A 20,239-nucleotide genomic window follows, 5' to 3' on the forward strand; every position below is an offset into this window, starting at 1 on the left:
GACAAAGCAAAAACAGGTTTTTGGAATTTGTAGTCATTTTATTAAAAATAAAAAAACAAATACCTTTTTTACATAAGTATTCAGACCATTTGCTATGAGACTTGAAATTGAGCTCAGATGCATCCTGTTTCCATTGATCATTCTTGAGATGTTTCTAGAACATGATTGGAGTCCACCTGTGGTAGATTCTATTGATTGGACATGATTTGGAAAGGCACACACCAGTCTCTGTAAGGTCCCACAGTTGACAATGCATGTCAGAGTAAAAACAAAGCCATGGGGTCGAGTACCAAAAGGGAATTGTCCGTAGAGAGCTGAGACAGTATTGTGTCGAGGCACAGATCTGGGGAAAGGTACCAAAAACATATCTACATCATTGAAGGTCCCCAAGAACACAGTGGCCTCCATCATTCTTCAATGGAAGAAGTTTGTAACCACCAAGACTCTTCCTAGAGCTGGCTGCCCGGCCAAGTTGAGAAATCGGGGGAGAAGGGCCTTGGTCAGGGAGGTGACCAAGAACCTGATGGTCACGCTGACAGAGCTCTATAGTTCCTCTGTGGAGATGCGAGAAACTTCTAGAAGGACAACCATCTCTGCAGCACTCCACCAATCAGACTATTATGGTAGAGTGGCCAGACGTAAGCCACTCCTCCGTAAAAGGCACATTAAATCCCTCGTGGAGATTGCCTAAAGACTCTCAGACCATGAGAAACAAGTTTCTCTGGTCTGATGAAACCAAGATTGAACTCTTTGGCCTGAATGCAAAGCATCACATTTGGAGGAAACCTGGCACCATGCTTACGGTGAAGTATGGTGTTGGCAGCATCATGCTGTAGGGATGATTTTCAGCAGAAGGGAGTGGTAGAGATAGTCTGAATGATCGGCTATGAAAAGGCAACTGACATTTACTCCTGAGGTGCTGACCTGTTGCACCTCGACAACCACTATTATTTGACCCTGCTGGTCATCTATGAACATTTGAACATCTTGGCCATGTTCTGTTATAATCTCCACCCGGCACAGCCAGAAGAGGACTGGCACCCCTCAGCCTGGTTCCTCTCTAGGTTTCTTCCTAGGTCTTGACAAGCTTGTAGCGTCCTACCCAAGCTTGCAGCGTCCTACCCAAGCTTGTAAGAAGCGTCCTACCCAAGCTTGTAGCGTCCTACCCAAGCTTGTAGCGTCCTACCCAGGCTTGTAGCGTCCTACCCAAGCTTGTAGCGTCCTACCCAAGAAGACTCGAGGCTGTAAACACTGCTTCAACAAAAGTACTGAGTAAAGGGTCTGAATACTTATGGAAATGGGATATTTCAGTTTTTTTATTTTATAAATTAGCAAAAAAAATAATCTAAATATTTTTTGCTTTGTCATTATGGGATATTGTGTGTAGATTGTAATTTTTTTAAAAATAAATGTTAGAATAGGGCTGTAAATGTAACAAAACTTGGAAAAGGTCTTGGTGTCTGAATACTCTCCGAAGGCGCTGTAGATTAGTAGAAGGTGCATTTCTTAGGTCTAGGTGTCTGAATACTCTCCGAAGGCGTAACAGATTGTAGAAGGTGCATTTCTTATTAGGTGTCTGAATACTCTAGAAGGCGCTGTAGATTTAGAAGGTGCATTTCTTAGGTCTAGGTGTCTGAATACTCTCCGAAGGCGCTGTAGATTAGTAGAATGTGCATTTCTTAGGTCTAGGTGTCTGAATACTCTCAGAAGGCGCTGTAGATTAGTAGAAGGTGCATTTCTTAGGTCTAGGTGTCTGAATACTCTCCGATGGCGCTGTAGATTAGTAGAAGGTGCATTTCTTAGGTCTAGGTGTCTGAATACTCTCCGATGGCGCTGTAGATTAGTAGAATGTGCATTTCTTAGGTCTAGGTGTCTGAATACTCTCCAGAAGCCGCTGTAGATTAGTAGAATGTGCATTTCTTAGGTCTAGGTGTCTGAATAGTCTCAAAAGGCGCTGTAGATTAGTAGAATGTGCATTTCTTAGGTCTAGGTGTCTGAATACTCTCAGAAGGCGCTGTAGATTAGTAGAAGGTGCATTTCTTAGGTCTAGGTGTCTGAATACTCTCCGACGGCGCTGTAGATTAGTAGAAGGTGCATTTCTTAGGTCTAGGTGTCTGAATACTCTCAGAAGGCGCTGTAGATTAGTAGAAGGTGCATTTCTTAGGTCTAGGTGTCTGAATACTCTCCGAAGGCGCTGTAGATTAGTAGAATGTGCATTTCTTAGGTCTAGGTGTCTGAATACTCTCCGAAGGCGCTGTAGATTAGTAGAAGGTGCATTTCTTAGGTCTAGGTGTCTGAATACTCTCCGAAGGCGCTGTAGATTAGTAGAAGGTGCATTTCTTAGGTCTAGGTGTCTGAATACTCTCAGAAGGCGCTGTAGATTAGTAGAAGGTGCATTTCTTAATTCTAACCTTGAAACCTCTTGAATTGTATCATTGAGTTAATTTGAGTACTAGTCTTCCAAGTTAAAGGACAAACGTAATGACGTTGTTCGGGATAACAGTGATAAGATGTTGACATGAAAAACATTGACCACCATGTGAATGTTGACATCAGTATTATTCCACCATGTCAGAGAACTAAAATAATGTTCATTAATGCAACATATTATCTGAAAATGAAATGAATTTTTGTGACAGTGTTAGCCATTATTTGTTTTAACTGTGTTCGTGGATGTTCATTATATACATCTATGTACTGTTACTGGACTCCATAAAAACACCATACAGCTACGACTGGAAGTCACTTTTTCATAGCAGGGGCCTCATTTATATTTTAATAAAAATCTTAGATTTATACATGAACTTAGTCGTAAGATTATTATTATTATTTTTTTAACCTTTATTTTCAATGATGGCCTAGGAACAGTGGGTTAACTGCCTGTTCAGGGGCAGAACGACAGATTTGTACCTTCTCAGCTCGGGGATTCGAACTTGCAACCTTTCGGTTACTAGTCCAACGCTCTAACCACTAGGGTACCCTGCTGCCCCTATCATTTCCCGATGCTGTGCGTATGTTCGATTCATAAAAGATACTGAGCATAAGAAAACCTTGCTTATGCAGGTTCTAAGAAGCCCATTTGTAACTTAACACACCTGTGATCTATAAATCTCAAATTAACTTAGAATTGGTGGCACCTGAACGTGCCTTACAAATCAGCGATTTCCCTGTATAGAATGCTAGTACAAATTGTGGTTTAGTCAGGAATAGCCCAAAAAGGACCAAAAGAGAAAAGCAAACTTTTTTGTAAGACGAGATCACAGCGATGGTAGAAGATATTGAAGACAGGAAACACGTATTATTAGGTGGACTCAGGGGCGCCGCCAGGGATTTTGGGCCCCATGAAAAGATATCACATTGGACCCCCACCACCACAGGCCACGCCAACCCTGCGCAATAGCTGTAACCACACACCTCCAGAACCCAATCGACCCAAAGCTTTAAATATCTCTACCTGATGGTGGCGCTAGAAGAGGTCAAGTGGTCACCAAATCAATAGGTTTCTTCCACTTGGGGACTTGATTGTGCACGGAAACGGTGAAGTCTGTGCATGAAACCCCCCACGACTGGATCACAGTAAGTAACAGAACAGAACAGTAACAGAACATTTATTGGTACACGATAGCGATAAACAATGGATCATCATGCGCAAAAAAGTCATTCCGGTCTCTGAAAACTCGGTTTTCAATGTCTTCCAATAACGCAAGAACAGAAATGGTTACTTTTTTTTCTAATTTAACACATTATTTATTGAACATGGCGTCTGGCAATGAATTCTTCTCACCTTTAATTGATAATTCCTCACAAATTGTTCATAAAGCTAATGCAACGTTCACCACAGGCTTGGATGCATATGCGTCCCAAACTGCAATACCCCTACATAACCAGCAGGAAAATCATGTACGTTTAAGTCTAGACTTTGCGCAGAGATAAGATAATTTTCACGTCAAAGTAAAGTTTTATAAACAACTACTTATACGTGGTTTTCTGCGTAAGTCAGACTTAAGATCCAAATTGACCGTAAGTCCGTTTTATAAATGAGGCCCCAGGATTGGAGAACTTATGCAGGAGGTTAGGATAATTAATGTTGCAGGTTTACGAGAATTAGGTTAAAGGTGAGGAAAAGGTTTAGGGATAGCAAAAATGCTCTCTTACGGAAAAGTCACTTCCGTATGGAAGTCGTGTTTTTAAGGGAACATTGTTACAGACCTGGCTGCTTGTGATATTTCCGTATGGAAGTCGTGTTTTTAAGGGAACATTGTTACAGATCTGGCTGCTTGTGATATTTCCGTATGGAAGTCGTGTTTCTAGGGAGCATTGTTACAGACCTGGCTGCTTGTGATATTTCCGTATGGAAGTCGTGTTTTTAAGGGAACATTGTTACAGACCTGGCTGCTTGTGATATTTCCGTATGGAAGTCGTGTTTTTAAGGGAACATTGTTACAGATCTGGCTGCTTGTGATATTTCCGTATGGAAGTCGTGTTTTTAAGGGAACATTGTTACAGATCTGGCTGCTTGTGATATTTCCGTATGGAAGTCGTGTTTTTAAGGGAACATTGTTACAGATCTGGCTGCTTGTGATATTTCCGTATGGAAGTCGTGTTTTTAAGGGAACATTGTTACAGATCTGGCTGCTTGTGATATTTCCGTATGGAAGTCGTGTTTTTAAGGGAACATTGTTACAGATCTGGCTGCTTGTGATATTTCCGTATGGAAGTCGTGTTTTTAAGGGAACATTGTTACAGATCTGGCTGCTTGTGATATTTGTTTTCTCATTTTATTAAACAGATCATTTTTATTCAATTTAGAACAAGGCTGTAGCGTAACAAAATGTGGAAAAGTTAAAGGGTCTGAATGCATTCTGAATGCCCTGTCTAAGTAATAACACCATGACTAATTGGACTCGGGTCACTTTTATTAAAATTAAACAACACTACCTCATGAATATTCCTATCAGCATTATTAAAAACATTCACTACATCATGAATATTCCTTGCAGTATTATTAAAAATATTTACGACCTCATGAATATTCCTATCAGTATTATTCCACTATGTCAGCGAAAACCTGTGCGAATTTGTAAAAAGATTTGATTAATCCAATACATTATTGTCTGAATAGTATGTGGAACACCACTAGTGGACGCTCATTATATATACATCTACATGATGTATTGTTACACCATGTAGGAGCAGTATAGACCTAGTCTGTTCATTATATGCATCATGTATTGTTACACCATGTAGGAGCAGTATAGACCTAGTCTGTTCATTATATACATCTACATGATGTATTGTTACATGTAGGACAGTATAGATAGTCTGTTCATTATATACATCTACATGATGTATTTTCATTGTATATTTTCATTGTAGAACAATAGTGAAGAAATCAAAACTAGGAAATAACACATATGGAAACATGTAGTAACCAAAAAAAAAACAAATCAAAATATATTTTATATTTGAGATTCTTCCAAGTAGCCACCCTTTGCCTTGATTACAGCTTTGCACACTCTTCGCATTCTCTCAACCAGCTTCATGAGGTAGTCACCTGGAATGCATTTCAATTAACAGGTGTGCCTTGGTAAAAGTTAATTTGTGGAATTTCTTTCTGTCTTAATGCATTTGAGCAAATCAGCTGTGTTGTGACAAGGTTGGTGTGGTATACAGAAGATAGCCCTATTTGGTAAAATACCAAGTCCATATTATGGCAAGAACAGCTCAAATAAGCAAAGAGAAACGACAGTCCATCATTACTTTAAGACATGAAGGTCAGTCAATCCGGAAAATGTCAAGAACATTGAAAGTTTCTTCAGGTGCAGTCGCAAAAGCCATCAAGCGCTATGATGAAACTGGCTTTCATGAGGACAGCCACAGAAAAGGACCCAGAGCTACCTCTGCTGCAGAGTATAAATTCATTAGAGTTACCAGCCTCAGAAATTGCAACAGAAATAAATGCTTCACAGAGTTCAAGTAACAGACACATCTCAACATTAACTGTTCAGAGGAGACTGCGTGAATCAGGCCTGCATGGTCATATTGCTGCAAGGAAACCACTACTAAAGGACACCAATAAGAAGAAGAGACTTGCTTGGGTGAAGAAACACAAGCAATTGGTATTGGAACAGTGGAAATCTGTCCTTTGGTCTGATGAGTCCAAATTTGAGACAGCCATGTCTTTGTGAGATGCATAGTAGGTGAATGGATTACCTCCGCATGTGTGGGTCCCACCGTGAAGCATGGAGGAGGTGTGATGGTGTGGTCGTGCTTTGCAGGTGACACTGTCAGTGATTTATTTAGAATTCAAGGCACAGTTAACCAGCATTGCTAACTCAGCAGTCTGCAGCGGTATGCCATCCCATCTGGTTTGAGCTTAGTGGGACTATCATTTGTTTTTCAACAGGACAATGACGCCAAACACACCTTCAGGCTGTGTAAGGGCTATTTGACCAAGAAGGAGAGTGTTGGAATGCTGCATCAGATTACCTGGCATACACAATCCCCTGACCTCCACCCAATTGAGATGGTTTGGGATGAGTTGGACTGTAGAGTGAAAGAAGAGCAGCCAACAAGTGCTCAGCATATGTGGGAACTCCTTCAAGACTCTTGGAAAAGCATTCCTCATGAAGCTGGTTGAGAGAATGTGAAGAGTGTGCAAAGCTATAATCAAGGCAAAGGGTGGCTACTTTTAAGAATCTCAAATATAAAATATATTTTGATTTGTTTCACACTTTTTTGGTTAATACATGTTTCCATATGTGTTATTTCATAGCTTTGATATCTTCACTATTATTCTACAATGTAGAAAATAGTAAAAATAAAGAAAACCCCTTGAATGAGTAGGTGTGTCTGACCTGTACTGTACATCTACATGATTACACCATGTAGGAGAAGATGCGTATTTTGATTAGTGGAAAAAAATGCAGAATTGGGCTGCATGTGTAAACGCAAATGAAATAAATGAAAAATAAACGTATTTCCTGAAAATGAAATAAATATTTACGTAAACTGTGTTACCTACTCCAGTCAGCAGATGGCGATATGAGTTTTTACAAGTGATGCTGCCGGAGTGTGACGTGACGTATAATGTAGTGGACGGGACACCTCTTCGACAACGACAGCTAATCAGTCACTTAGATAGCTTGCTATCCAACAAAGACGAAAATATTTGAGCTATTTAGACGTTTTCGGTGTATATTAATCACTGTGCTTTAAACACACGTCTGTCGTATCTACTAGTTACCCATCCCAGCTTCATATTTACGTTGTCGGGTTGCTAACTGGTTAAATTAGCTTTAGGCTAGTAGCTTATGCTAACTATCTAAGTTGGCTTTCTTAATAACATTCCGGACCATGAACTCACTAAACTACTCTCTCCCTGCAAAAGAAGAGGACGTCTGCTGGACCGAGAAACAGGGTATGTGGCTTAATATTGTCGTGAAAGAAGAGGAGGAAGAGAAGGATGTCACGGTGAAAGGCGATGAAGAAGCTTCCAGAGTGAAAGCTGAGGATCAGGAAGAGATTACTGTCACAACGAAAGAGGAGGACGAGGAAGAAGAGTATGAGACTGGAGATCTGATTAACACAAGTGAGTAACGTTATACCATCTTAAAAACAGGAGCACAAACTGCCAATTGTTGAACTGATGTGGTTTTTCGAAGTGGCAATCCGTGATTCAAACAACAACAAAATGGCCGCCATGACACTCGTTTTGGTGAACAGCTAAAGGTTGGGTGCTGGAGACACCGATATGTAACAACTGTCAAATTCCATGAAATAGCTATGAATACAAGGACTGACCATCCAAATGATAAAAATAATAGTTTAAGCAGGTTCTAAAACTATACAGTGTTTGTTTACAACTTTTTTTAAGCAAGCTATCAGCCTAACTGACGTGTGAATTACAACACACCCTTCCGTTTTCTTACATGGCATATCTACTAAGGCGACTCAGTGCATCCAATGGCAATGTCCACGATAGGTATCGGGCCCCACAGTGGAGGTGTCATAATACCCATAAAACCTAGCGGTCAAGCAGGGAAATGCTTCTATTAGTTTTTCCGCCATACATTTTTCCCATAGGGAATATTAGAAATGCTTAAAATAAGGGCCATCTATTGTGTAGCCTTACCCTGGCGTGACGTTTTGATGACATTAAACTGTCATCTCGGACAAGGTGACTTTTATTCAATATATTCATCTTTATTTTACTCTCAAATTCGAAAATGCTAATCGACATTATGCAACTATTATGCGACTAGAAATCCCTGCAAGATCCTGCACGTCCACTTACGATAAAAACATCTATTGGTCACATACACATGGTTAGCAGATGTTATTGGTCACATACACATGGTTAGCAGATGTTATTGGTCACATACACATGGTTAGCAGATGTTATTGGTCACATACACATGGTTAGCAGATGTTATTGGTCACATACACATGGTTAGCAGATGTTATTGGTCACATACACATGGTTAGCAGATGTTATTGGTCACATACACATGGTTAGCAGATGTTACTGGTCACATACACATGGTTAGCAGATGTTACTGGTCACATACACATGGTTAGCAGATGTTACTGGTCACATACACATGGTTAGCAGATGTTACTGGTCACATACACATGGTTAGCAGATGTTACTGGTCACATACACATGGTTAGCAGATGTTACTGGTCACATGGTTAGCAGATGTTACTGGTCACATGGTTAGCAGATGTTACTGGTCACATGGTTAGCAGATGTTACTGGTCACATGGTTAGCAGATGTTACTGGTCACATGGTTAGCAGATGTTACTGGTCACATGGTTAGCAGATGTTACTGGTCACATGGTTAGCAGATGTTACTGGTCACATACACATGGTTAGCAGATGTTATTGCAAGTGTAGCAAAATGCTTGTGCTTCTAGTTCTGACAGTGTAGCAATATCTAACAAGTAATCTAACAATTCCACAACAAATGCCTAATACACACACATCTAAGTAAAGGAATATTGGACTAAGAATATATAAATATATGGATGAGCGATGTCAGAGCTAAGATGCAATAGACAGTATAGAATACAGTATATACATATGAGATGAGTAATGCAAGATATGTAAACATTATTAAAGTGACAAGTGTTCCATATATTACAGTGGCCAATGATTTCAAGTCTGTAGATAGGCAGCAGCCTCTCTGTGCTAGTGATGGCCGTTTAACAGTCTGATGGCCTTGAGATAGAAGCTGTTTTTCAGTCTCTCGGTCCCAGCTTTGATGCACCTGTACTGACCTCGCCTTCTGGATGGTAGCGAGGACAACAGGCGGTGGCTCAGGTGGTTGTTGTGCTTGATCTTTTTTGCCTTCCTGTGACATCGGGTGGTTGTTGTGCTTGATGATCTTTATGGCCTTCCTGTGACATTGGTGGTTGTTGTTCTTGGTGATCTTTATGGCCTTCCTGTGACATCGGGTGGTTGTTGTGCTTGGTGATCTTTATGGCCTTCCTGTGACATCGGGTGGTTGTTGTGCTTGATGATCTTTATGGCCTTCCTGTGACATCGGGTGGTTGTTGTGCTTGGTGATCTTTATGGCCTTCCTGTGACATCGGGTGGTTGTTGTGCTTGATGATCTTTATGGCCTTCCTGTGACATCGGGTGGTTGTTGTCCTTGATGATCTTTATGGCCTTCCTGTGACATCGGGTGCTGTAGGTGTCCTGGAGGGCAGGTAGTTTGACACAAACACTGCATCAAAAACACTTTTTTTTTTTTTGCTGCAGTAGTTTTACAGTGTAACACTTCCAAAACTGCAATCTTTTTTTTGTAAGGGTCGTCTCTAGCTGACATCTATTGTGTCATAGAATTGTCAATTTTAAAGACATTTAGGTAGTTTATTCATTACAAAAAAAAATTATTTAAATTTTTTTTTTTTTTTTAACCTTTATTTAATCAGGCAAGTCAGTTAAGAACACATTCTTATTTACAATGACGGCCTGGGAACAGTGGGTTAACTGCCTGTTCAGGGGCAGAACGACAGATTTGTACCTTGTCAGCTCGGGGGTTTGAACTCGCAACCTTCCGGTTACTAGTCCAACGCTCTAACCGCTAGGCTACGCTGCCGCCCCAATTTAGCTAAATCTATTAGCTAATCCAGAGATTTTTTACTTTTGCCTCGATTTGTCAGTCGCTTCCAGTTTAGAGTGACAATTGTAGTAGTGAAGCACCGATATGACTTATTTTATTATTATTATTTTTACATTTTACCCCTTTTCTCCCAATTTCGTGGTATCCAATTGTTAGTAATTACTATCTTGTCTTATCGCTACAACTTCCGTCCGGGCGGGGGAGAGACGAAGGTCGAAAGCCATGCGTCCTCCCAAACACAATCCGACCAAGCCGCACTGCCAGCCGCACCAATGTGTCGGAGGAAACACCGTGCACCTGGCGACCTTGGTTAGCGTGCACTGCGACCAGCCCGCCACAGGAATCGCTGGTGCGCGATGAGACAAGGATATCCCTACCGGCCTAACCTGGACGACGCTAGGCCAATTGTGCATCGCCCCACGGACCTCCCGGTCGCGGCCGGCTGCGATATCCTGGGCGCGAACTCAGTCTCTGGTGGCATAGCTAGCGCTGCGATGCAGTGCCCTAGGCCACCCGGGAGGCCTCGATATTACATTTTTGACCGATATTCAATATTTTCCTTGCCCAAAAATACGAAAACCGATATTTAAAATTTTAGCGGACTTTTAATCATTCTAGTACAGTTAAATAGTTAACACACATGGACACAGCAGTCTAAGGCACTGCATCTCAGTGCTAGAGGAGTCACTACAGTCCCTGGTTCGAATCCAGGCTGTATCGCATCGGGCATTGATTGGGAGTCCCATAAGGCGGCACACAATTGGCTCAGCGTCGTCAGGGTTTGGTAGGCCGCCACTGTAAATGAAATGTGTTCTTAACTGACTTTCCTAGTTAAATAAAGGTTCAATTAATTAATTACAAAAAATATATACACTGCTCAAAAAAATAAAGGGAACACTTAAACAACACAATGTAACTCCAAGTCAATCACACTTCTGTGAAATCAAACTGTCAACTTAGGAAGCAACACTGATTGACAATACATTTCACATGCTGTTGTGCAAATGGAATAGACAAGTGGAAATTATAGGCAATTAGCAAGACACCCCCAATAAAGGAGTGGTTCTGCAGGTGATAACCACAGACCACTTCTCAGTTCCTATGCTTCCTGGCTGATGTTTTGGTCACTTTTGAATGCTGGCGGTGCTTTCACTCTAGTGGTAGCATGAGACGGAGTCTACAACCCACACAAGTGGCTCAGGTAGTGCAGCTCATCCAGGATGGGACATCAATGTGAGCTGTGGCAAGAAGGTTTGCTGTGTCTGTCAGCGTAGTGTCCAGAGCATGGAGGCGCTACCAGGAGACAGGCCAGTACATCAGGAGATGTGGAGGAGGCCGTAGGAGGGCAACAACCCAGCAGCAGGACCGCTACCTCCGCCTTTGTGCAAGGAGGTAGCGGTCCTGCCAGAGCCCTGCAAAATGACCTCCAGCAAGCCACAAATGTGCGTGTGTCTGCCAAACGGTCAGAAACAGACTCCATGAGGGTGGTATGAGGGCCCGACGTCCACATGTGAGGGTTGTGCTTACAGCCCAACACCGTGCAGGATGTTTGGCATTTGCCAGAGAACACCAAGATTGGCAAATTCGCCACTGGTGCCCTGTGCTCTTCACAGATGAAAGCAGGTTCACACTGAGCACACGTGACAGTCTGGAGACGCCGTGGAGAACGTTCTGCTGCCTGCAACATCCTCCAGCATGACCGGTTTGGCGGTTGGTCAGTCATGGTGTGGGGTGGCATTTCTTTGGGGGGCCGCACAGCCCTCCGTGCTCGCCAGAGGTAGCCTGACTGCCATTAGGTACCGAGATGAGATCCTCAGAACCCTTGCGAGACCATATGCTGGTGCGGTTGGCCCTGGGTTCCTCCTAATGCAAGACAATGCTAGACCTCATGTGGCTGGAGTGTGTCAGCAGTTCCTGCAAGAGGAAGGCATTGATGCTATGGACTGGCCTGCCCGTTCCCCAGACCTGAATCCAATTGAGCACATCTGGGACATCATGTCTCGCTCCATCCACCAACGCCACGTTGCACCACAGACTGTCCAGGAGTTGGCGGATGCTTTAGTCCAGGTCTGGGAGGAGATCCCTCAGGAGACCATCCGCCACCTCATCAGGAGCATGCCCAGGCGTTGTAGGGAGGTCATACAGGCACGTGGAGGCCACACACACTACTGAGCCTCATTTTGACTTGTTTTAAGGACATTACATCAAAGTTAGATCAGCCTGTAGTGTGGTTTTCCACGTTAATTTTGAGTGTGACTCCAAATCCAGACCTCCATGGGTTGATAAATTAGATTTCCATTGATAATTTTTGTGATTTTTTGTTGTCAGCACATTCAACTATGTAAAGAAAAAAGTATTTAATAAGAATATTTAATTCATTCAGATCTAGGATGTGTTATTTTAGTGTTCCCTTTATTTTTTTGAGCAGTGTATATTCATTCAACAGGTGTTTCGTGTTTGTAAATTCATCAGTTATCCTGCGCTCTGGTACAGTCAGACGAGAGTGCTCTGAAATTGGAGTAGATAGCCATAGTGAATTTGCAAACCCAAGAGATATATGCTAACTGGATAACAGTCGTTCTTAGCTAGCTAACCAAATGACACCTGCATCTCTAGCTGTGTAGCCACCAAAAAACAATACGAGGGGGAAAAGTCAGTCACTCACCCACTCCTCCAATGACATCACATCCTCCTGTCAGCTAGCTAGTGTTAAGCTCCATGTTTTTTAGCTTGCTACCTAAATAGAAACGCTAGCCTATTAGCCACATTATGACTGCCTCGTTATCATTGCCCTTGCTAGTCTGATTGTATTGACATTCCCAGCCTTAGTTACATTCGTCTGTTTTTGTCCAAAATCTTGAGTCATTGAAACTGATACAGTGCATCCTGAATGGAGGCAGTAAACAATGTACCAGGCCAGCTGTAATTTACAACCTGAGAGCAATATTTTTTTGGACTACTAAGAAATGTATTGGTGAATTATATTATTCATGCATTGAACTGTATCCATCTATTCTGCCAACAATGCCTTAGTGTTCGTCATGGGATGTTGAGTCAAATATAACCTATTTTTAAAAACCTCTTATAAAGTTGGTTTCGTAGCATAAACTGGGAATTTTATAATTTTGACTGATTTCTGATTGTCTTGTTTGTTTCATATCTGCAAGTTAGTTAAAATGCTTTCAGTTCCACTTTAAATAAACACTTTGTCTTTGACAGCAGAGAGACCAGACTCAGCAGAGGAACCGGAGACTTCCGAACCAGCAAGACGACATCACTGTTCCTACTGTGGAAAGAGCTTTAACCAGTTAGGGGACCTAAAGAAACATGAGAGGATACATACAGGAGAGAAGCCTCACAAATGCTCCCAGTGTGGACAGTGTTTTACCTGGTTACAGAATCTAAAACAACATCAAATAATACACACAGGTGAGAAGCCTTACCAATGCTCTCAGTGTGAAAAGGCTTTTACCCGGTTAGCACATCTGAAAGAACATAAAATAGTACACACGGGAGAAAAACCTTTCCACTGCTCTCAGTGTGAAAAGCGATTTACCAAGTTAGGGATCCTAAAACAGCATGAGAAGACGCACACAGAAGAAAAGCCCTACCATTGCTCCCAGTGTGGAAAAAGATTTTCCTTAGCAAAGTACCTGAAAGAGCATGAAAAAATACATACAGGAGAAAAACCTGGAGAGAAGCTTTTCCTCTGCTCCCTGTGCGGAAAGAGTTTTACCCAGTCAACCCACCTGAAATCCCACACAAGAACGCACACGGGGGAGAAGCCTTATCAATGCTCCGTTTGTGGAAAGAGTTTTTCTCAATCAAGTTGTCTCAAAAAACACAAGAGAATACACACCGGAGAGAAGCCTTACCACTGCTCCCTGTGCGGAAAGAATTTTACCCGGTTAGATTACCTGAAATCACATAACAGAACACACACAGTTGTGAAGCCTTTACACACAGTAGAGATGCCTTTAAACACAGGAGAGAAGTCATCATTGTAAATAAGATTTTTTTTCTTAATTAACTTGCCTGGTAAAAAAAATATTTTTTTCAACATTAAAAAAATATGAATATGAAGTGTATGTAGTTCAGTGATGTTCAGAATGAACCGTTTATATACTGTTTATGCCATTTGATGAAAGTGTAGTTTGTATTTTTTAAATCTCAAGACATTGACTATGAAAAACATTGGTTTGATTGTAGACTACCAATATGTCAGTTTGAATGTGTATGCTCTCTGTGATTACATGGTCATTTTTCAACTCCGGCTCTGTGTGTTGTGTGTCATTAATCGAGCACTCTCAAGTGCCATTTACCATTTGCTCTATTGTTTACATTTGCTTTCAATATGTGTCTTACAGGCTTTAAGGGAATAATATGGTCCTGTAAAGATAACAGACCAAGAAAACAATTAGTGCCACAAAGGAAGGCAATTGTCACTAAATGTTTGTCATTGCGGTTCTACAGTGGAAATGTACCTCTAGTTCCAACTTCTGAACAGCAACGTATGTCTCCTTTTATAAATATGGAGGAATTGAGTGAGCACATCTCATGTTCCCCCGGTCTCTGGCACAGCCTATAGGCTCTGGGACACGTGGGCCGTCCAACAACAACCCCCGACATGAGAGCAAGTTCGCAGCACTTTTTGGTGGCAGTCAGAGTAGCTTTGCTAATCAAGCGATGAACTCAGATCAAATATATATATATATATATATATATATGTGTATATATATATAATATATATATATATATATTTATTATTTTCTTACCCTGTTTCACCATCAACCCTTCCAGCATTGCAGACAGAAGTAAACCACTGTAGCAACAGGTCATAAACAGGAAGTAATAAGCTCACACTTGGAGTATGTTTGTAGATGGTTACAAATGAACTAAACCCAGCCCTTATCAGAAACTTAGTCAAATGACTTTGCGAGTCAGTTTATCAATGAAAGACCACAAAATGAATTATTGACTCAAATGGTTTTGTACAACATCACAGATAAGCCCAGCATTATCTTTCAACTGACAAAAGTCATGGTTCTTGTTTTTTCTTCTTCTTCTTGCTAGCTTTAGCTCAAAGCTCGGTGGCTGTTAAAGGCTAGCTAGCTTTAGCTCAAAGCTCGGTGGCTTTTAAAGGCTAGCTAGCCTTAGCTCAAAGCTCGGTGGCTTTTAAAGGCTAGCTAGCTTTAGCTCAAAGCTCGGTGGCTTTTAAAGGCTAGCTAGCTTTAGCTCAAAGCTCAGTGGCTTTTAAAGGCTAGCTAGCCTTAGCTCAAAGCTCGGTGGCTTTTAAAGGCTAGCTAGCTTTAGCTCAAAGCTCGGTTTAAAGGCTAGCTAGCTTTAGCTCAAAGCTCGGTGGCTTTTAAAGGCTAGCTAGCCTTAGCTCAAAGCTCGGTGGCTTTTAAAGGCTAGCTAGCCTTAGCTCAAAGCTCGGTGGCTTTTAAAGGCTAGCTAGCCTTAGCTCAAAGCTCATTTGGCTTTTAAAGGCTAGCTAGCTTTAGCTCAAAGCTCAGTGGCTTTTAAAGGCTAGCTAGCTTTAGCTCAAAGCTCGGTGGCTTTTAAAGGCTTTAGCTAGCTTTAGCTCAAAGCTCTTTAGCTCAAAGCTCGAGTGGCTTTTAAAGGCTAGCTAGCTTTAGCTCAAAGCTCGGTGGCTTTTAAAGGCTAGCTAGCTTTAGCTCAAAGCTCGGTGGCTTTTAAAGGCTAGCTAGCTTTAGCTCAAAGTTCGGTGGCTTTTAAGGCTATAAGCTCAAATCCTGGTGAAAGGCTGCTACTTAGCTTGGTGGCTTTTAAACTGGCCCTTAAGCTCAAAGCCTTGCTAAAGGCTAGCTAGCTTGCTCAAGCTCGGTGGCTTTTAAAGGCAGCAGCTTTAGCTCAAAGCGGTGGCTTTTCAGGCTAGCTACACTCAAAGCTGGAGCTTTTAAAGGCTGGCTCAGCTTTAGCTCAAAGCTGGAGCGGCTTTAAAGGCTAGCTAGCTTTAGCTCAAAGCTGGGCTTACTATTTGGTCAGGCAACTACTTGTTGGAGCGGTGGTCTAGCCTGGCAACAGCTAGCTGGAGCGGTGGTCAGGTAACACTAGCTGGAGCGGTGGTCAGGTAACACTAGCTGGAGCGGTGGTCAGGTAACACTAGCTGTTCTTTTCCAACTTTGGGATTTGCCCTTTTTGCCATCTATATCACTTGAATACCTTGCTTCTATATCGATCTGCATTGCTTGCTGTTTGGGGTTTTAGGCTGGGTTTCTGTGCAGCACTTTGTAACATCGGCTGATGTAAAAAGGGCTTTATAAATACATTTGATTGATTGGAACCTGTTACACCTCCCTGGAATTAGAAATGCATTTTCTGTTACTCTTCTATTCTGGAATCTGTGGTCAAAGGTAACATTATGCTTTCTGTTACCTCTTACTATCCTGGAATCTGTGTGGGTAACAATGCTTTCTGTTACCTCTTACCATCCTGGAATCTGTGTGGGTAACAATGCTTTCTGTTACCTCTTACTATCCTGGAATCTGTGTGGGTAACAATGCTTTCTGTTACCTCTTACTATCCTGGAATCTGTGTGGGTAACAATGCTTTCTGTTACCTCTTACTATTCTGGAATCTGTGTGGGTAACAATGCTTTCTGTTACCTCTTACTATCCTGGAATCTGTGTGGGTAACAATGGACATTTCCAAGGTTAAACAACGTTCTGAGAAGTTAGGGTCAAAACTAGGGTTCAAAAGGAAAGCTTCCTCTTGCAGTTGTGAATTGGGAAGACTCATTTTACTGTGAGCCATTGTGGCAGATATTCTGCTGGAGGCACGTTGAAGAAACTCTAAGAACTGGTTACAAACTGTCAAACCGGGATAAATACACGGGAATTGTCTAACAACAATAACAAAGACAGGTGAAACAGATCAGGGTGTGACAGTCGCACAGTTTGTCTTAGTAATAAACGTGACCTCCAGGTCGAGGGATCTGATTTGTTTTCAACCTCACAGGAAGACAATTTTATCATGTGAAGATTTAAATCCGGACCATAGTGAAATGTTTTGCCACAGAAAACAAAAACGAGCTGTATTGGGGACATTTAAGATGAATGCAGTTTATATTCAGTTAAGAGTAATTAACACACTGTTGAGCTTATTTCTATGTTTCCCCTGTCTGTAATACACACGATTTCCACTGATCTTAATTGTGACACTTTATTTGTGTATGGGTGGATGGTCACTTGACTTGATACTGAATGTTCTGGAATGTTCTTTTATCTGTTGATAGGGTCTGACGCCAGACTGAAGGTTCCAGGACTGAGGACACTGATTTGTTGATGTAATTTATTTATTTAACCTTTAGTCATAAATCACCAAGGTATATTTTATAGATGGCTCTGTAGTTACAAAAACTACACACATCAATACTTTTTTTATTTCTTTAGCATTTACAGACCAAGGCCTCTTTTTATAGGTCAGCCCTGTGGTTACAACAACAATCTATACATATCAGTACACTAAAAGCCAACCAGAGAACCCAAACACCCAATCATAGAACACAGACCCATTATCCAGGGGTCTCCCAACCTTTCTGCCCTAGAGCAGGGGTCTCCAACCTTTCTGCCCTAGAGCAGGGGTCTCCCATTTATTCTGCCCTAGAGCAGGGGTCTCCCAACCTTTCTGCCCTAGAGCAGGGGTCTCCCAACCTTTCTGCCCTAGAGCAGGGGTCTCCCAACCTTTCTGCCCTAGAGCAGGGGTCTCCCAACCTTTCTGCCCTAGAGCAGGGGTCTCCCAACCTTTCTGCCCTAGAGCAGGGGTCTCCCAACCTTTCTGCCCTAGAGCAGGGGTCTCCAACCTTTCTGACCTAGAGCAGAGGGGGTCTCCCAACCTTTCTGCCCTAGAGAAGATGGGGTCTCCCAACCTTTCTGCCCTTTTCTAGCATTACGTCATGAGTTAGATGTTTTTAAGTCTTTCAAATAGGCACATTCTTCTGTTCTCCTCTACCTTGCAACTCTTCCCTGGGTCCTTAGTGTAGAAGAGATATTGTTTTCTATCAGTATACCTGGTAAAATAATGGTTGATAAACTTAGTGAATCTTCCAGTAAGACAGTATGCAGGTTTCCATTGACCAGGTTTATTCAACAAAAGCATTGTCGAAAAATATTTAAAAAACAAGAAGTTGGCCGTCATGGAGCTCCGGGTGCTGCAGTATCTACAGGAGGCTCCTCCTTCAACTCCTCATCTAAAACACAAGACAAACGTGATGTTGGAACCTTAGTGGTCAGTGGTTTAACAGTAAGGGAGTTAAGGTGACAGTAGGGGTAATGGTATGGTGTAGGGAAACTAATGTCCTCCTTTTACCAGACTCCTCTTCTCTGGCACAGAAGTTACAACGAACATGGAAATCAAGCGTTCCTGCGTTGTTGTGTTGTGTTGTGTGTGTGTTAGGAGCAGGAGCAGCAGGGCTTCATGTTGATGAAAGAGTCCACCGGCACTCGGCTGGTTAACCTGCTGGCTTGGTACCTGAACAGGAACAAGGAAATGATTTTCACAGGGGGAAAGAGGTGGCAGCAGCAGTGGTGCTCTGAAATGTCCCGGGTTTCTCTGGTGTAGACCGGGTCACTGGAAAAGCACTTTGTGACAACGACAGATGTAAATAATAATAATAATAAAAAGGCCATATCATTTTATTGATTGGTTGGTTGGTTGGTTGATTGCTTGGTTGATTGCTTGGTTGATTGGTTGGTTGGTTGTAGAAGTGATGTCCTCTTACCCATCAGGTAGGAAGTAGCAGTGTCAACACTGCCAAGTGGCGGGGATGTCCTCCATCTAGTCCACAGTCCTCTCCACCACAAAAATCTCCACTCCTACCGTCAACTCCACCCCAAACACCTCCACCACCATCACTGCCACTGTCTTTTCCACCCCAAACACCTCCACTCCCACCGTCCTTTCCACTCCCACTGTCCTCTCCACCCCAAACACCTCCACCACCTCCACTCCCACCGTCCCCTCTACTCTCACCATCCTCTCCACTCCCACTGTCCTCTCCACCTCCAACCACCTCCACCACCTCCACTCCCACCGTCCCCTCTACTCTCACCGTCCTCTCCACCTCCAACCACCTCCACTCCCTCCATCCTCTCCACTCCCACTGTCCTCTCCACCTCCAACCACCTCCACTCCCTCCATCCTCTCCACTCCCACTGTCCTCTCCACCTCCAACCACCTCCACTCCCTCCATCCTCTCCACTCCCACTGTCCTCTCCACCTCCAACCACCTCCCACCGTCCTCTTCAACCTCCAACCACCTCCACTCCCACCGTCCTCTCCACCTCCTCTCACCGTCGGCACCCCAGCTCCCTCTGACCATAGATAGACCACACATGAACCACTCAACATGGTCAGTACACGGACACCTTGTCCCCAGGCTCCTGAGCACAGCGCATATAACCATGGGATATCAACCACTCAAAGTTGACCACATAATTTTAAGTTGACCTTACTGGGAGTGACCACATAATTCTATGGGACCTACTGAATGGTAATAGAGACAGTCAGACTTTTCTATCACACATTTTTTACTGTGTTTTTTAAATTTAAATATGACGCTCAGAAAACAGTGTTATTGAAATATAACAACAGGAGACATTCCAGACCAGCAATTAATCTCAGATGTAAAAAAAAAAAAAGGGTCCGCTTCAAGGGTCCATTGAAAAACTGTTGTCATAAAGTGGGTCAATTTAGAAGTGGAGCGCCTGGGCCAATCCCAAATCATCCCCCTAAAACCTATACATCCTAAACACTTATGGAGATCTGAGATGATCCACTTTGACCCCCCCACAGGTTACAGTTACACCATATTGCTTATACGGATCAAGTCTCCCTCAGATGTCCACAAGGGCACAGGTTTTAGGGGATGATTTTGGGATTGGTACAGGCTCTCTACTTTTAAGATGACCCCCACCTCTACACAAACTGTTTTTATTTTTGTCAAGACCCTTTTTAAAATGGCCCCTCCTATGCACTTGTGGAGAGGAGGGTCTCAGCTGAAGTCTAAGAATACTGATGTGTTTCTGTCCAGTTGTACCTCAATCAGGCCTGCAGGAGCACACGGACCATCTGTGAGTGGAACTGT

General features: G+C 42.6%; 1 protein-coding gene across 2 annotated transcripts; it reads left to right on the plus strand.

Moving 5' to 3' along the window:
* Nucleotides 1-7,072: 7,072 nt before the first annotated feature.
* Nucleotides 7,073-14,299, plus strand: LOC112240302 (gastrula zinc finger protein XlCGF17.1). Of its 2 annotated transcripts, none has more exons than XM_042317671.1 (2): nucleotides 7,073-7,591; nucleotides 13,354-14,299. In XM_042317671.1, the coding sequence occupies exons 1-2, from the start codon at nucleotides 7,357-7,359 to the stop codon at nucleotides 14,136-14,138; spliced, it is 1,020 nt and encodes a 339-aa protein (XP_042173605.1). In that variant the 5' UTR covers nucleotides 7,073-7,356; the 3' UTR covers nucleotides 14,139-14,299. The 2 variants fall into 2 exon arrangements, with proteins under 2 accessions (XP_042173605.1, XP_024264382.1); XM_024408614.2 differs by having other exon boundaries at nucleotides 7,074-7,591; nucleotides 13,351-14,179.
* Nucleotides 14,300-20,239: the final 5,940 nt, after the last annotated feature.

Source organism: Oncorhynchus tshawytscha, unplaced genomic scaffold (genome assembly GCF_018296145.1).
Source record: "Oncorhynchus tshawytscha isolate Ot180627B unplaced genomic scaffold, Otsh_v2.0 Un_contig_3872_pilon_pilon, whole genome shotgun sequence".
Classification (NCBI taxonomy): Eukaryota; Metazoa; Chordata; class Actinopteri; order Salmoniformes; family Salmonidae; genus Oncorhynchus; species Oncorhynchus tshawytscha.

Excerpts from the sequence above, each read along its gene's own strand:
- LOC112240302 (XM_024408614.2), top strand. The coding sequence starts at position 7,357 with ATGAACTCACTAAACTACTCTCTCCCTGCAAAAGAAGAGGACGTCTGC. Across the intron at positions 7,592-13,350 it reads TGGAGATCTGATTAACACAA|CAGAGAGACCAGACTCAGCA; the intron begins GTGAGTAACGTT and ends TGTCTTTGACAG.